This window comes from Melozone crissalis, unplaced genomic scaffold (genome assembly GCF_028551555.1).
Source record: "Melozone crissalis strain CALT ecotype California unplaced genomic scaffold, PUWL_Pcris_2 ptg000009l_1, whole genome shotgun sequence".
Classification (NCBI taxonomy): domain Eukaryota; kingdom Metazoa; phylum Chordata; class Aves; order Passeriformes; family Passerellidae; genus Melozone; species Melozone crissalis.
In genome coordinates, this window is record NW_026535787.1 from 13947617 (window position 1) to 13966218 (window position 18602).

At 34.4% G+C, this 18602-nt stretch overlaps 1 protein-coding gene across 1 annotated transcript in view; it reads left to right on the top strand.

Annotated features, from left to right (window-relative positions):
- The window catches only part of NCAM2 (neural cell adhesion molecule 2), a 268232-nt gene that overhangs the window by 122712 nt on the left and 126918 nt on the right, over nucleotides 1-18602 (top strand). Inside the window, exons 2-4 of the mRNA XM_054270307.1 lie at nucleotides 14537-14611; nucleotides 15586-15792; nucleotides 18047-18190. Coding sequence (XP_054126282.1) covers nucleotides 14537-14611; nucleotides 15586-15792; nucleotides 18047-18190 — 426 coding nt within the window. The remainder of the gene's footprint in view (nucleotides 1-14536; nucleotides 14612-15585; nucleotides 15793-18046; nucleotides 18191-18602) is intronic.

Consider the following 18602-nt stretch of genomic DNA (forward strand, 5'->3'; position numbering starts at 1 on the left):
AGTTTCCTAAATCAAGATAATTAAAGATGCGAACTTGCTAGTACCCATACAATAGCATTTAAAGATCAAAGAGCTTAAGGGTTAAAAAAAAGAGCTTGAAAAGCCAGTCTGATTTCCTATGATCTCTAGCAGTGTCACTTATTTATAAGCATTTCCTTGAACTTTTAATTTTTTTAAACAGAAAGAATATTTATGCCAGAGACTTTATAAGTTTTTATAATCCATACACATCTCATGAGGCTGCTCTGACTTTTTTGCACAAGTGAAAGAGAATACTTCCACTGTATTAACAGCAATATTTTTTTTTATAACACCTCAATAGGCAGTTGCTCCTTTCAGATGGATTAACTAGATTTTAAAGTGGTTTTTTGTGATACGTATTACTTCTAATACCTAGTGATAATATTGTCAAGTCTTTGCCTATTTTTAATATTTAAGTTTTGAAGTTTCATCTCCTTTCCATAAAAGTCACATAAAACTTTGTGAACATTTATCTCTTTTCAATATATTTCTTCAGTGAAGATATTTGGAACAAAAGCTAAAAGGTTTTCCATTGAACTGCTCTGTTTGGCCAAAACTAAACTGAAAATGTAGTTGTTGAGAAGCTTGAAATTGTCTTGATTCTGCATCATCTTCAAGGCCTATCATGTCCATGGTTTATGTAATTTCTAGCACAACTTCTGGATCCTTTGATGAAAAGCATTTGCAACATTGAAAAATATATTTTAATAATTGTAATTAACATCCTCACAAGTGGGACCAAGCCATCCAGTTCTTAAAACACAGAGATGATTGGCTTTTTTCTGATAGGCACTTATCTGTGTGCAATTCAATATCTAAACTGGTGGGAGTATTCCCACACAATATAAATGATGCTGTTAAAATGAGAACCGAGGAGGAATCACTTAATCATAGGACCAGAATCAGGATGATAATTCCAAAATTTATATCAAGGCCAGCTTGGATGGGGCTTTGGGCAACCTGGTCTAGTGGAAGGTGTCCCTCCCATGGCAGGGGAGGTGTAACTAGGTGATCTTTATGGCACATTCCAGCACAGGCCATTCTGTGATTTTGTGATATTATAGCAGCTCTTTAACCATTTAGCAGTTCCCAATGTTAGTGGTATCTTAGCTGTGTGTATCAAAGGCACATCAGCAGAAATTGTGCTTAAGATATAGGGAAGAATTCTGCTAAATTTTACTTATGCTGGCATTTAACAAACAAACTTCGTTGAGTACTTTCTGTGAAATTTCTATTGAAATGTCAGTTAAACAGTGGCAAAAAGTTGCAACCCATTTCTTCTATGTTTTGTGGTGTCTGTTTCCGGGTAGCTGTTCTGTTTTCCTAAATGAAGTATTATCGTAGTTAATTGCTAATTTTAAAGACAGCAGTAATGCTTCAATAGCTAAAAAATTTGATGAAGCAATTTATTAGGCATCTAAATTGCTTTCCAAAGTCAACTAAGATCTATCTTCTAGCACGTCTAATGAATTTTTAAAACTTCTCTCTATCCTGTACTTTAAAGGTACTGAATCTCTAAATAAACATTCAAATATGATTTGGTAAAAAAAGTATATTTTTCATACCCAAACACACACAGTTATCTTGAATATAATTTTTAGACATCTAGAATCTAATTTTCAAGATCATAAGGAATAATGAATGAAGTAACTTTCAACTAGCTGCCAAATAAATTCAGTTTTAGACTTTGAATATTACAGGAATGGATACTTAACAGTAGGACTTGTATTTTCCAACATTAAGTTTCAGTGGCAGATCAAACTCTTAAGTTTGGTGGTTCCTTTTTGAGTCCATAGATTTTGAAAGACCATAGCATATATTGAAGAAAATCCTCACATGTGAAATAAAACCTTTCTTTGCTGTAATGGAGTACTTTATGTGAAAGAAATGTTTGTGACATTTATCCAAAGATCAAAAGCTTTATCATGTGGCTTGCACTCGAACTAGTTATTTTTATGACAACAGGGAAACAGCATAATTAGAAATTCAATCTTCTTGTTTGCATTTTAAATATTTGTTATGTAATTTCCAAGGAGGTTTCTCATTAATGTTAAAATACTTATTTGCATAATCTAAAGATGTGACCTCTTATTCACAATAGTTTTATAGGAAAAATATCCTTCAAATGCTGTCTTTGTTCTTGTTGGCCAGGACTAAGGTGCCTGAGGTCAGTCAGGGAGGGTACTCCGATGAGTACGGCTCCATCTGTTGTTTTTAATTCATGATTTTAGAATTGCAAACTTGGTTCCTTTTGGTGAACTATCTTATACAGACACTACCTCTATTTATGGTACTTTACAGACATTAAATAAAACTCCTTTTTTCTTTTTTTTCTTAGCTATAGCATGCCTGTACACAACAGTTGTAGCTTAGCATAAGCTCTTTTCTCTATTTGGATGTGATGGACTCTTCCTATTCTTTCAGAGATAATTCAGATTTGATTAACTTGTTAAATCACTTTGTTTCTTTTTTCTGTTTCTCATGAGAGGTTTTCTCTGAGCTATTGTTTCTTCAGATTTTTAACTGGATTATTTGTGCCCATTCCTTACTGTGACAGGGAACAAGTAATTTGCTTTATTTTTCTGTCCCCTAATGTTCAGGATGTTTCCTTTTAGAACCAAAAGATTGTAGGACTTTGATTTGAGAGCATCTTTGGGGCCCATCTCTTCCAATCTCCTCTTTACAGTAAGAGTGTCACATTACATTACAAACATTCCTCTGGATCATGGCCTTGAGTTGCCCAATGACATTAATCCTGAAAAGAGTTTGCCTCTGAAATATTTTTGACTCTGCTTAAATAAGTTGTGGGCAGTTAATAGCTTGGTACTCTACCTTCTATTTCACAAAATAAACAAGCCAGATTCTGACATAATTTTTTCATGAGACATTTTCTCTAAGATCTTAGCCATTTTCTGGACATTTCCAGATTCGACCTCTTGAACCAGGGGCCCAAAATTTGACACAAAGCTACAAAGTTATGCCCTCCTCAGTATTGACTAGAAAATTGGATAAGAATTCAAAGTACCTGCCCAGATGCCACCACAGATAATTATTTTGCTGTTAAACATATTTAAAAAAATTTAAAAAATTATCTTTTATATATTTTTTTTTTCAAATTACTTCTTTTTATGCCATAAATTTACAACTTAATTTAATTGTATTCTTGCTAATGGTCAAATACTTTCAGCGAGCTCTAAATCAATTGACATAATGAGGGAAAGCCTTTAAAATGAGGGAAAGCCTTTAGGTCTTTAGAATTTCATCTCTAATCATTTCAGCTTCTAATCTAAATTTCTAAATGAACTCAGCTGTGAAAGAGAATTTTTTTTTTTTTTTGTTTTACCAAAGTATCTAATCTAAGTTTGGAGGTAATTCTTGCTATGAGCTGAAGGTTGGGTAATATAATCTTTAGAGGTCACCTCCATCCTAAATAATTCTATGATTTTATGTCAGTTTTTCAGAGATATAAAGAAAATGTCAAACTTCATAGTTCAATTAACCCATCCCAAATTTAGCCTGGGAGTTGATTTAAGTTACCAGCTTTGTGCTGAATAACAATAGTTACCTGTAAGCTAATTGAATCATTTCCGTGAATAGATTATCCTTTCTTTAATATAATTTAATATAACTATCTTTTTAATGTATTGCTAAGGCTGCTAGAAAAGTTCTTGAAAAATTAAACATGCTTCATGCAGTGCTAAGCTGTTTGCTTAAAGTGGATTGGGAGCATTTCTAATTATTGAAGTTTTATGCATAAAAGTCTGTCACCTTTGCAATGGACTGTGATGTTTGCACCTGTAAACACAAGCGCATTCTGCACACACCAGCTCTGATATCCTCAACAGCCACACTTCTGTAAAAATGATGCCTAAGCCTTTTTTTAAACGGACATTTATTCAACCAAATTTCATATTTCCTATGGTTTTGACCATTCAGAGTAATACTTTGTGCTGAAGGAATATTCTTTCTAAAATATTTTCATTTTTATTGAATGTTGAATATCTTTCTGTCCTTGGGCATTTTTAGCATTATTTATGTGATTTATGAGTTCCTAAAATTTGTTTAAATAGGTTTTCAGCAGGGAATATAACAAGAACAAACACATCACTGACTTAATATTATTCTATTTTAAACTATGAAAGATTAAAAATTCATGCAACAATAATTTTATGTTTGAGTTTCTTAGAAATATGGTAATATTTTTAAAAGGTTTTGATGAAAGATAAAATACATTTATACAACTAATTCTATTTCAATATGTTTTTGAATAAGATTGTCTAAGTTATGCACTCTATGTTTTTGATTGCTTTATTTGGAAGTTCCAGAAGCAGAAATTAAAGGAAAATAAAGGCAATAGAGAGGTCATTTATCAAAATGTGTAATTCTATGCTTACCCCTTGCTTCTAAACAAAATTTTTATAAAGACATAGCTGATGTGGGTAATATTTCTGGTTTAAGAATCACCCCAAGTTGATAATATTTTTGAGTTTGGATTAGTAATAATGGAAAACTTGAGTGCTGGATTGTGGACCCTTGCATTTCAAAGTGCAGGTTCAAGTTTTTTAAGGATGTGATGGAAGGAAGAGGAATTAAAAAACATGGCTCAAAGTAAACTTCACTGGGTGAAAAGATGAGTCCATAAATTCATATTCCAGCTAACTTGGAATGTCTCAAGAACTACCTACCTTTTAAAAGGACCATGTGGACAAAGTGATTATTTCCAAAAGAAATTCTACACATTCTTAAATCTGAATTTAGACACTGCTTAGATGTACGTGTCTAACAGCAGCAAGTCCTTGTAGCCGTTTCTCCATGCCCTGATGATGTCTGTCCTCAACAGCCACTAGTTCATTTTCTTCAGATGTCAAACAGCCATCCTTGGGTCACATTTCCACAGTCTCTGTGAACTGCCACAATTCAAAATGTGAGCTTATGTATAGTTGAAATTGATATTCTGATTTCATTATGCACTTCCAAGAAATGTAATGAACTGTTACATTTACAGTAAAGACAACTCCTGACAGAGACTGTAACCTTTGAGGCATTTTTTTTAGAAAATTCCTTTCTCAGAAACAAGTAATTTTTGCATGTGTCATCTTTTTTACAGGAAAAAAAGACAAAGCCGCAAGGTAGGCCAGTAGAGTTGTTTGTTTCACAATTCTTTCAGTCAGAGTTACAGTCCTCTCTTTTTTGCTACAGAGACATTGATTAGTCAATGTGTTTTATTCAAAATGCCATGACCTAAATACTGCTCTTTCTGTGCTGAATCTAGGTTACATGTTTTTCTGATTTAACTTATTACCTATATGTACCTTTCATAGAGACTACTGTATTTTAGCAGCAGTCACCGAGCAATTGCAATGGTTCCTGTACGTGGACAACTTCTTCTTGGTTTTTTTCAATCTCACCTAATAACTTCTGAACTCTAAGGCTAATTGTAGAATTTTTCTAGTGAAAACTGAGGAAAAATGAGTCCTTGCACCTTTAGTTGCAAAGATCTCTTGTTTTTCAATCAATCAGGATATGTTGATTCCATAATTATATGACATGATTTCTTGCCCTGTCTTTATTACAGTACTATTTTTAAGCAACTCCATTTTCTTTTTTCCCAGAGAAATCCCTTAATATATACATCACATTAGAAACAAATACCACACATCTCCTTTGTAAAATGTGCTTGAAGCAGACATTTTTGTGAGAATGGTTTATGTATTGCTTAAGAATTGCTCTTGGCTCCTTCTAAGACACATTTATGCTGTATTACTTCTATTAGTTATTGTTGAATTAGTTATTTTGGGAGGGTTAATATGTTTAGCATTCAACAGAAACTTTGCGGACAGCTTTTGGCCTGAAGTTTGAGAAGCATGTTCTTTGGATTTAGGTTATAAATGCCAAGTAGTTAGATGAATGCTGGCTCAATCCAATACCCCTCTGCAATTTGAATGACCACTTGGGCTTTAACTGATTTCGAAGGAGGAATTTTAGCAGTGATTTTGCTTGTTTGTTTTATTTTTTTTTTTCCTTTTATCAGTATCATGTTTTCTGCTACTGGTCCCTGGGCAGCCCATATGTACTTTTCAATTAGGGTGTCCATGTTCAATTACAGTCTTGGCACATTATCAAATTTGTGCTGAATACCCAGCAACAATGAAGAAATGCTGTTTTAAAAAGTTTCTTCCTCAGAAGAACCAAAATGGAATATAATGGGGAAATATGAGGCACTCTTTTGGCATGAGTGCTTCTTTTCAGAAACATTTCTAAGGTTTGTGGCTTTACGTTCAGGTTCGCAGGTTTTGACAAATGTGACCCTCAGGTAATTTTTTTTTTTTTTTCTCTGCACTGTGTCTGATTTACTGTTCTGTAATGAAAGGCTGCCCAGTGGAGCAAGGAGAAACAAGTTAGATTTTCATGTTCTGAAGATCACAGACATACGTAGACCAGTGGAGGCAGGAAGGCAGAAAAAACTCCTGGTCCAGATCCCTTCTCAGAGCAAGGTCAGCAACAGATTGCTCAGGGCTGTGCCCAGCCAGGTTTTTATATCTCCAAGGGTGGAGAACCAACAGCCTCTGTAGGCAACCAGCTCCTGTGCTTGACCACCAAGTAAAAAAGTGGTTTACATGTTTAAAGAGATTCCTGTATTTTTGTTAGTGCACATTGACACTTGTCATTTGGAAATTATATAAAACAAAATAAAACCAAAACGACCAAAAAACCCACACCCAAAACGAAACACCATAGAACATTTAGGGTGGAAAAGATCTGTAAGATTATTGAGTCCAACCATTTCAACTGAACATTGCCAAGCCCAGCACTAAGCCATGTCCCTTATCTCTGCAGCTCCAGGTCTTTTCAATACCTCCAGGGATGGTGACTCCACCATTTCCCTGGGCAGTGTTTTTCTGTGCTTAACAACCCTTTCAGTGAAGAATTTTTTTTTTTTTACTGTCTAATCAAAACCTCCCATGGTGCAACTTGAGCTCCTTTCCTCTTTTCCTAGAGACTTTTGCTTGGGAAAAGAAATTTATTATTAAAAAAATAAACTCTACCCACAATGCACAAGCCCAACCTCCCACTTATTCTACATATCTAGGTTACTATTACTAAAAACTGTTATTTTGATGATTCAGGTCCTTAATTTTCTGGTGTATCTTTATTGAGGCCCTTGTTGGTTTTGATAAGATTAACCTTGTGTGTAGGAGATATTTTGAAATTTGGAATTCCCCAACTTAATCATTTTCAATTTGGGAAGCATGTTCCTTAATATTCAGTTGCTCATCAAGTATTTTTTTTCTTTCTGTTTATTGCTTCAAAAAAAATCACGTTGAGCAGATTTTGTTAAGGGGATGTTCATCATTGATAAATTGAATTCTATAGTACTTTGATCATCCTATTCTATACAATTTTTTCTCCACATGTGTATCTATATGTGTTTGAGACTAATACATGATAAAGGCTCCCCAGTATGTTCCTCTACAGTTAAAATATCTTCATATTCTGTTGATAAATGTATTTTAAACTTCACTGTTCTTCCAATGCATAATAAAAAGCTCTACTGAATTTAGCTAGAATAATTTAAATAGAATTAAAGATATGCATCATGTCATGCCTGACACTTTATAGCTAAACTCCTCCAATGTTTATTGTGCCTTTCACTTGCACAGATTCTAAGTGAATAAATCATATTGATTTTTTTCATTTCTCTATCAATTAATCTTGATTTTTTATAAGTTTCTAAGCCATGACAAGGAATATTAAATATTCATAAATATTCTTTAGGTATTTTTAAAAATATATCTAAATATATTTGGGCTTGTAAATCTATATATAAAAATTTACCCAATTTTACCCAATTACCCAACTTTTCAGTTTTGAAGAACTGAGCTCCCATTATCAACCTACCTGAAAATCTCAATAGCACCTACAACATTTATGTGTTTATTTCTAAACTGTACTTTGCTTGACTTTTGGGGGAACATTAGTGAGTATATTCTGTTTGAGGTTAGTCTTTTGAATGGAATTGTAGCAAGCAGACTGGTTCATACTTGTTTACTGTCTCTGCTCAGATATTAATGGCTTGTCTATTTAACTTTTTCTGCTGCAAGTGTCATAGAAAAGAATGTTTAACAGAGGATTTTCTGATTATGATTCAGTATTTGTTGCACAAAACTGGGTTGTGTTGGTGCTCTTTCATTGTGCATTTCACCTCTACAACATCTGTTCTGGCCCAGAAGGCAGTTTGAACTTTGTGTGACTTCCAGCTCCTCTCATCAGGGAAAATGACGCTTCAACAGATGTAGGGAATGGATTCATGATGACACAAAGACTGTTTTGTCTCACTAGAAATAAAACACTCTGTAATCTATAAGACAGAAATTGAAGAAGGAATCCATAATAGTTCACATAAAACCTTAGAACTTTAAATCAGAACTGTGTTCTCTACTGACAAATCCAAATTAAGGCTAATGTGATAAAATGGAAAGTTCATTTATACTGAACTACTTAATTAATTGTGAAACTTTCTGCCAAGCAATTATGAGTGTAACATCTCTCAGTACTTTCATACTATGGAGAAGTGATGCTTTATGATTTATTAGTAGGCAGCCCACTAGAAAAGTGCAAATAACCAAACTCTTTAGGGTTTAAATTTATGTTTATTATCTTTGCAGGTACAGTTTTTCTTTCATATGATTTTATAAAACTTGCAGACAAGTATTAACTGGCCTAATATATCCTTCTTAATATATCCTTCTTCCATTCAATGGAATGGAATTGAATGGAAGAAGGATATATTATGCCAGTTAATACGCCTTTATTCATAAGAAAAAACTCAGACTACATTGTTTATAGGATATTGGGATATTAGAAAGATTAATAGATGTAAAAGATTAAAAGATGTAAAAGAACCCCAAAAAGTACATTTAAATGAGTAAATGTAAACATTAAATGAATTGCATTTGAATAGATTGTTTGGATTAATTTTTCACTTTACATTCTCACACACATAGAAAAAAAATTATTCTTCAGCATTCTCTTTGTTCCCAAAGGATTGCAAATGCATTAGGTGGTTTTAAACACTACAAGTCTCACAGTCTTTACAAGCGCAACAACAACATCATCTCACTTTCAGGACAGGATAATAGGATTTTTCCCCATAGATAGTTCACTTGGATATAAGAGAGATGTCTCAGTATGCAGTAAATTTTTTTTTTTTTTTTTTAAGATTTCATTGTGGATTTCCTGTTTAATGATGATAATTTTAATTACTGTGTCATGATCTATAATGGTCATCTCGTGTGTAATATTTGACTGCATGCCATTCCCTTTTTAAAGGTCTAAAGTGTTGGGGTTTTCTTTGTTTATGTGAAAAAACCAATAGTACCTTAGGTGACTTATGATATCTCCAAACATTATTTCCCTTGGGTCATTCCACCTCTCAAGTGCAAACAACTTTAAATAGACTTTAATTCAACTGTGTTTTATATTGTTTTTTAATGGAGTTATTCAGAGAAGTGGTATATGTTCCCAATTTTTTGATTACTCGAGATGGCTTAGATCAAACTTTTGCCAATGGAAATGTAACTTTATGGCTTGTTTAATGATTTTTTTGGATTTGTCTTTCTTACTTTGCTGAATTAGTAGTTAAGAAAGTTTAAACAATTCATACTTTTAAAAAGAACTCTAGCATTTGCCCTAAAATAAAATTTCCTTGAACTGTCTGATACTTAACAAGTTAATTGTATATTTATGGTTTATGTATAGTTTATGTTTCCTCATTTCAGCTTAGAGGTCCAAAAGGCTCTAAAATACAATTCTAATAAAAAAACCCCACAAAGTATCTTTTCAATGGTGTTTCAAAGTATATTTAAATTATAAATTATTAGAATTTTAAGAGAGAATCAATTTCTTCAAGGGTTGTGTAATTTTCATTCAAATCCCATTCACTTTTATCTGGTCATCAGTGCACTTGAACATAATATTCTTGGAATTCTGCATAAAAAAAGGGTAGAAAGATTAATTGGGTGAGTGCTTGCCCTGGGATTGAATTTGATACCTATTAAAAACATATTAATTTCTTAATTCCAAGGATAATGAGGCCTAGTTTTCTAAGCATATATTAAATAGAAGTTAAATAATTTACCGAAAACGAAACCACATCACCCAAGTAAGCTTGCTTACTGAATGAAGTCAAAAGAACACCAATAGTGAAAGGTGTAGTTTTTGTCAGAGAACCTACACTAAACAGAATTTGGACCTTCCCAAAGAAAACAGTCCTCTCAGCTGAATCTTGCAGTCTACTTGTTTTTCTTAGAAGCCAGTGCCAAAGCTATCCAAATGGGTGTCTGTAGCTGCCACTGCTTCCCTTAGCTCCTTGCTGATCCCAAGTTGTGCCTTGTTTTGTCTTCAGACCTGCATCTTTTCCTTTTTACTGCCTTACCATTTGAGAAGAGAATTTGCAGTCCAACAGGTTTAGGAAGACCCCTGTACAGCTGAGTGACGTCTAATGGTTGAAAAGTAAATTCAAAAAGTAATTCAGATGTATTGATGTAGCATGAAACTGTTCGTTTATGCTCTATGCAATTTATATTGTGGAAACTGTAACAGAATATGATATGTTTTGTTGTTGGTGTCTTTCCAATGCAGACAAAAGGAATTTTTTCAAGTTTTATCAGTGCTCGGGTGAGATTTATTTTTTTTAAAAAATAGAATTAGCAAGAAGATGTGTAGTGGGTTTATTAGTTGAAGCAGAGCTTTAATCAATATTTTTTTCAGGTTTTTATTAAAATGTCCTCCCCTTTACCTTTTTAGTACCTTGTACACCTTTTGTATTTATCTATTTAAATGTACATTTGTATGGTATACACTTTGAACGTGTAATATATTGCTAGGGACAGTAGAAGTATGTGTGAGTGACTTATTGCTGCAATTTTTGTTATCTCTCAGTGATGGCACCTCACTTCTGTTGCATCTGAGCAGACACTCATGGCAGATTAGTGATGTTCTGAAACCTGAAGGCTGCTGCTGCTAGTGGGGCTGAAATCAATTAGCCTGCTAAATATTAGTCCTTATGAATGCAGTCATCTGTCTCCATGTTTAGCAGTACAAATGGACCTCTCATCACTGTTCTTACTTATCTTCCTTGGTGATTTTTAAAACCATTAAGGAATAATTCAGCAGAATCCTCTTAGTGCATTACAACTGATAATAATTCGTTTATAATGACTGATCAAAAGGGAAGGGATTGGTTGTATCACCTAGTTCCAGTAGTGCTCTTTTATTTTGCTGTGAAATTGGACATGTACCAAAGACTGAGGGAAGCCCCGAACGAATTCACTTTTTCCCAGAACAGCTGTACTACACTGGCATTACACTCCCCAGACTTCTGCTTGAGTAGAGCTTTTACATCTTGCCTTTTTTCCCTTTTTTTTTTCTGAATAGATAGTTAGGTGATATTCTTGGAAACATGGGAAGAGAAAGTACTTTTTCAGATCTATCAAGGAGGTGTTATTTATTTCTGGGCTTAGTTTAACATAGGTAGCACTTCTACTAAATATTTACAATATCTCCACTGATCTGATAAAATAATCATTCAGCTGTGTAATTAAAGAGATTCACAACAGCCTGATGCAAAGAACTCAATTTTTTATCAATCCATTAGTTAGAGTACAGTAATAATTTGAGTTGTGACTACATTTCTGCCATCTTCATCACAGCTTATACTATCTGTAGCTCTTGAGACAGATTCAGAATACAGTGACATTTTCTGAATGTGTTGTCTCTTTGCAATATTTTGCTTTCATTAAGTAACAAATGAGTATTCTCCTAGCTTCATTTGCCTGACTACTAAAAAGCAGAGATTTCTAGATTAATAACTTGAGCAATATTTTTACTTCTAGGTTGCAAGAAGCAATATTTTTTTAATTACATCAAGCAGAGCTAGGAAAATGGTGAGGCTGGGAAAATGGGACAGATGGCTTTATATTTTTCTATTTTGTGAATATTAAAATACCATATGTATTAACGTACCATATGTATAAAAAAATATTTCCTTTTGGTTTCAAAGATGTAGCTAGAATCTCCACAGAGTTTATGTAGTTGCACTCATGCTAAGAAATTTAATTGGATTTGAGACCTCTGCCAAAGTTGTGTTGCAATCTCAAATATCTATTTAATTTTTGAAGGGAAAATATTCTCTTGCTTTTACACCTCTCATCATGCCACCTCTTACTTTCTACCTAACATGCATTACCTAATCTATTGCATTTATGTAGTTTGACATCAGTTGTTGGAATTAAGAAATGCAATTATCCTTGAAGCAACCCTGCTGAAGTATATATTTCATATATATTTCACAGTTAACATATATATTTCTGGAGCAAATGTACAAGACTGCTCTTTAGAAGAATAATATGACGTCAGAAAAATGATGACGTAGAATGTGACGTGAAATAAATATCTAAGTTCTTAAAGTTCCCCCTGGCTGTATTTATTAGTACCTTGTTTTCCACCAGCAATTATAGGTCTTGAGGCTATAGTAAAGCTTTACCTGATAGTTAAATAAAGAAATGAGGCTTGAGGTAGCCTCCTGGATGATTGATTACTCCTTGATTCCTATTACAACAAAAGGTAAAATTTTCTGTTAAACTCCTTTTCTTTTTTACACGTAAGTTTTGGGATTTGGTACCATGGGTGTAAAGACCAGAGATGAGAACAAGCCAACTCTTCCTCTGTCAGGGCTCAGTGTGTCCTAAAGGAGCCTTCACTGTGCTCCTCACTGTTGCACTGGAAATTCCACTACTCCCTCCTCTACAGTAATAGATTCAACATTTTTATAGTCCCTTTCAGCTTCTTACTGGACTAGGCAGTCCTGCCATCTTCCTGATTGTCTTTGTGGTCTGAGAATTTTTTATTTTAGCAGAGTGCACACAGATATTTACCTTTGCCTGAGGCAGGATATGTTCTTTGTGGCTTTTACTGCTTTTTTTTTTTTATTCTTAGCTATTTTCTTATGGGAGCAGGGTATAAAATATTAATATTCACTAAAAAAAAATTGAATTGTGATGATCTTAGGAAAAGCATTCAAAATTCAGGAAATCTCATGAAAAATGATGATTTTTCTGATGTTTAATTTTTCTGTTTGTTTGTGGGGAATTTTTGTGGAAAATGCCCAGTTCTGTTAAGTTTAGGTTGGGAAAATGATACTGACATAATCTTCAGTTTTCTTTGCCTTTTTTCGTGTAGCTTTTGATATGACTATTGGAACAAAAAATTCACATCTAGTCTAATTCTTGCTTATTAAGCCTAATTATATAAAAGTTAATAGCAAATCTATTTTCTGCACTTTTCTCTTAATATTAAGTTAATATGTATGGATAGTACTTTCCTGATAGCTTTTCTGTGCTCAGCTTTTCTTGAATTTTTGCTATCAACAGAACTGAATAGCTGTGGGTTTTAGCAAGTTTTGAAGTTATATTTATGGGTAAAATTTATCACATAAAAAAAAGCTAGAGACTTATGGAAAACACCTTTCTACCTCTTTCCCAGATTCCAGATACCAGTCCCTCCCGTTCCTGGCCTTCACTCCCCTCATTACCACCAGCCATGCAGGTAACAATCCATTCAGTGAGGTGATGGATAATGCAGCGGGCTGGGCTGAGGACACAGTGATTCCTTTCTGTCATTCCTTCCTTTTCACTCTTTTCTTCCACAGCTCCTTCTGCCTAACTCATTTCCTCTTTTTTATTGTGGGGTATCCACAGTCCTTTCAGGATGTGTTTGCTCTCTCATGGGCTCATGCGTTGGCCAGAGTCCTGGAGTGTTGCCAATTGTGCCATGGAGCACCTCTTATCACTTTGGCCCTCTTGTCTCTCTCTCTGGCGTTCTGAGAGGTGCTACAAACTCCTTCAGCCCTCGCAGTTGTGTCCTGCAGTGGCTCCATCATGACCCAGCTGGAAGTGCCTGTATCTGTCACAGCACAACCTCTGAACTCCCTCCCCTGCAACCAGCCCCACTAACAAAACCCTGCTTTTTATATCCAATACACTGAAATATGAGACTATTGTGGGAGGGAAAGCCAAAAGCCTTGACTGAGTCAAGGTAATTTCCACCCACTGTTCTTCTCTTGTACACAGAATTTATAATTTTATCCTAGTAGATGGTGGAGTTAGTCAGGCATGATTTACCCTTGTTCTGTGTGTTAAAAATCACTTTTTTCTCATTTAATTTCTAGTTTTATGTTCATGTATATTTCTATCAAATTTTCTTTTTTTTTTTCCCTCTTCTGTAATTTTGTCCTCAGGTTTGGGACATAAGGCTGTCATCGTGTAGCATCCTTATTTAGATTGTTTTCTCTATCTCAATATCTACTTTTGCTCTAAACATAAAAATGTCTAGTTAAAATTTCATATTTGTAGAACAGGTTCAATATATAAAATGAAAGCAATAAAAAACCTGACAATATAAGATTTAAACTGATAAATTCTCAAATTTAATTTACCATCTACTTTATATTTTTCAGCTTTACTTCAAGTAACAATTTCACTTAGCAAAGTTGAACTCAGTGTGGGTGAATCCAAGTTCTTCACATGCACAGGTATGTATTATTTAATTTTAAGGTATGTAATTTGTGTTAAATTTTGAAATTTTAATATATTAGTAGTAAGTAGTTGTTTCACAATATTAAATTAATATATTGTTGTACATTCAAATTGACTTGTGAGAACTGTGACAGATACTAGGACTTCACTGGCTTCACATTTCCAGCCTAGGATTTCTTCATTTCACACACTGAATCAATTTGAATTCTCTGTATCCGTACTAGTAGTTTATATCTGTTAGGATGCTTTTGTAGTTAAAAAATTGTCACTTACTTAAAATAAAGAATTAAATCCTCTCCAACCTAATGAGACAGCCAAGAAGATTTTTTTTCTGGTGAGGCACTAATCAGTCAGGAGAATGAGAATTTGCATTTTCAGCTGATTGATATGGATCCTTGATGGTGCTGAGTTGAGATCTTCCATTGGCAGTGACACATGGCCTGACTACACTGTCAGTGTGATTACCTGCTGACCTGACCTGTTAATCCAGTCACTGTCAGCCTGTTTCTTTCCTATAAGACTTTATACTTTTCTGTGGTTTTTCTCCCCTCTTGAAATCCTTTAGCTGTTATTTACTCTGTCTCAAAGATTGTACATCTGTCTGCAGTTTTGTCCTGCTTGTCTTTTTTACAACTCACATAATTTAGCAATTAGCTGACATTGCAGAATCACAGAATCACTTAGTGGAAAAGACCTCCAAGACTGTCAAGTCTAAGATTTGACTGATCACCACCTTGTCAACTAAAGCATGGCACTGAGTGCCATATCCAGTCATCCCTTGAACACCTCCAGGGTGATTCCACCATCTTCCTGGGTAGCCAGTGCTCGACAACCCTTCCCATGAAAAAATTCTTCCTGAATTCATTTTCAATTCCTGACACTGCACAGACTGTGCAGCGCGTAGGCATACGCGTTGCACGACGTCCCTTCTAAATGTCGAAATTTGCATCGGTTTTGGTTTTGTTTGCAGCCATTGGTGAGCCTGAGACCATAGATTGGTACAACCCCCAAGGAGAGAAGATTGTTTCCAGTCAGAGGGTGGTTGTTCAGAAGGAAGGCATCCGCTCACGCCTCACCATTTACAACGCAAACATAGAAGATGCTGGCATATACCGGTGCCAAGCAACAGATGCTAAAGGACAAACTCAGGAAGCTACTGTGGTTTTGGAGATCTATCGTAAGTAAAATACCACCAATTACCAAATAAAAGACTGTGCTTTAAAAGACATTCACATAGAGAAAGTAAAGCCTCTCAAAATATCATCCCAAGCTCTGATCTTAATCTTCCAAATAATTGCATCTCGTGCAGTTTAGTAAGTAGACATTAAGACAAAGATTTTAATTACTTGGTGGGCCACTTATAAGTATTGTAGATTGCTTTTCTCCTGTATTTTAGAATGTCATCTTATGAGGGTTCACTGTCTACCCCTCAAAGAAATTAGAAAATAGGAGGAAAAAAAATAGTATAATTCGTATTACAAGTATGTGTACAGATAACAAACTACAAAATATTACAAATATGTGCATAAATAAAAGTGCAGGAAGCGCAATATATGACTTTTTAAAATGGATTTTTTACTGAATTGTTATTTTAATCTCTGTCTTTTGCTATTCTTGGCCTTATGAATGAGTTTTGACATAAGCCATTGAAGCTCAGCGTGATAAGTAACCAAAATGGATTTCAATTGCAAGCAACATTTTGAGGAGTATATTTGAAAAATAAATGCCTTCTATTGTAGTATGACATTCTCTGAGAGATTTGAGTAGCTTTTTTCTCAGTGTTGAATAACTACATTGTATGACATTCTTCAGATCAATCAAAAATACCTAAAAGCTGTGCATTAAACAAGCAGTGAAGATGTGAGGCAAGGTCTTTGTTGGTGAAAGATGGGGCATATGCCAGCAGCCCATCGCATGAGTTAGGATCTAAGTTCATTGGAGAACAAGTTTTTTAAATGTGAAGGAATTACAATGAGACAAAAAGCACAGAGTAGAGTGGTAAAGCACTGCTTCTGAGAGGTACAGATAGCTCAGATAACTAAAGACATAGATTAAAAAAGAAGATGAAAAAAAAAATCATCTGATTAAACAACCGATAAAAGAGTGGTAGCCGTTAGAAATGCTTACATGGTGGCTTGAAATCTCACAAATCAAAGGATTTTGATTTTTCAGGAATTCATTTGTATGCGTAAAACTGTCAGTTACTCCATTAGCAGAATGCTGAGAAAAGTAGAAATCTTTAGAAGCATTTGCATGTGTTAATTTTAATAATTCTGAGGTCAGACAAACCCGCAAACCTACACAAGTCATGTTAAGGTTTGTGGGAACGGACATGTAAAATTTCCTTATTTGTATTTGTGATGTAAGAAAAAAGCAGGATTACATGTTGGTAGTCTTAGGGTCTGGTTTTTAGGACTCTCAGATGTCTGTGAGAGGTTTTTTTCTGACTTCATATGAATATATATGAGACATGTAACAATGAAACTGTTCTCCCTCTGCTGTGGAAGTGTGGATTATTTGAGCCTGCACTCATATCTACACAAAAAAACAGACATGAAGCTGCATCTCTGGAAAAAGCTCCCCAAATTTTACTCTGAAATTTAATTGGCCATCTTTGGCCTTAGAGAACATAGGTTGGTTTGTTTATTCTGTGTGCAAGAATTCTTCCAGATTTGTTTTTCTTTTTGCATGTTAGTCACCTGCATTACATCTTATATGAGATCAAAGATTAATAGCATCTTGGACTTCTAAACCTACTGGATTTATTCGACACATGTGGAAAATCAAATATCATTTGGTTTTTTGAGCTTGGAAAAATTAAAAGCCTCAGCAGACCTACAACAATCTTGTTAATTTCTAAAAATTATGATATATTTTCATATAGCCTAATAGTCATAATAGACCTAATAGTTTATCACTGGCCTTTTAATGTTGTATTTTACTCAGCTGCTGTTTTTTGCAGTGATGCAAATATTCCACTTTTCTCATGAGAATTTCCCAAATTTTAATGGTTTTATGGAAGAATTAAGAGAATAAAAACATGAGTTTTTAATTCAATAACAGAATAATGAGGAATAAAACCCACAAGAGAGTAAATAAAATATCAACATGAATATATAAACCTCTAAGATGCAGAATTTAAAAACTGTGTTCTGGAACATTGAAAACAATGAAAATATGTTTATAAAACCTGCAGAATGTATATAAATAAACAACATTTTGCATAATACAAAAGGATTGTACAGTAATTTTTACAGGCGGAGTCAGGATGATTGGAGTCTTATGTGGGAAAATTATGTTATGGAAATAATTCTGTACTGTCACAATAAGCAGATGTAATAGTGGTGTTTATCTTGTTATTGAATATAATTTAATGCTATGTTAAGACTCTTGCTGTATTGTGTATTCTTTTTTTATTTTTTCCTTTCCAGAAAAGCTCACTTTTCGGGACATAGTGTCTCCACAAGAGTTCAGGCAGGGAGAAGATGCAGAAGTTGTTTGCCGTGTTACGAGTTCACCCGCTCCCATTGTCAGCTGGTTGTATCGCAATGAGGAAGTCACAACTATTGCTGACAGTTAGTATTTTGGTAACTCTTTCAGTTATACATTCCAATTAATATTAAAACATTATTTTAAAAAAGGTCTTTTTAAAGTCCTAGTGGACTTTGAGGTGGATTTTAGTGGGGGGTTTTGATTAGCCCGTCAGCCTAAATGTAATTTTACCAGGTTCTGTGATCTGTAGAGAATCTGTGTACAATGGTTTCCCCCATGTGTCTTTTTTCCCAATGAGGATTTTGCCTAGGTGTAGCATGAGTTTCCAAATATCCAAAAGATTGTTGGGGGCTCCCTCACAGGATCTCTTCTTGGTGTGCCTGGTCTGTAGGAGCTGAACACGTTTAAAACACACAGAGATGAACTTCACTGCAGACCAAGGTGTGATACTGACCTTATACAGCCCTGACTTTGGGGTACTTGGCCAGTTGCTCA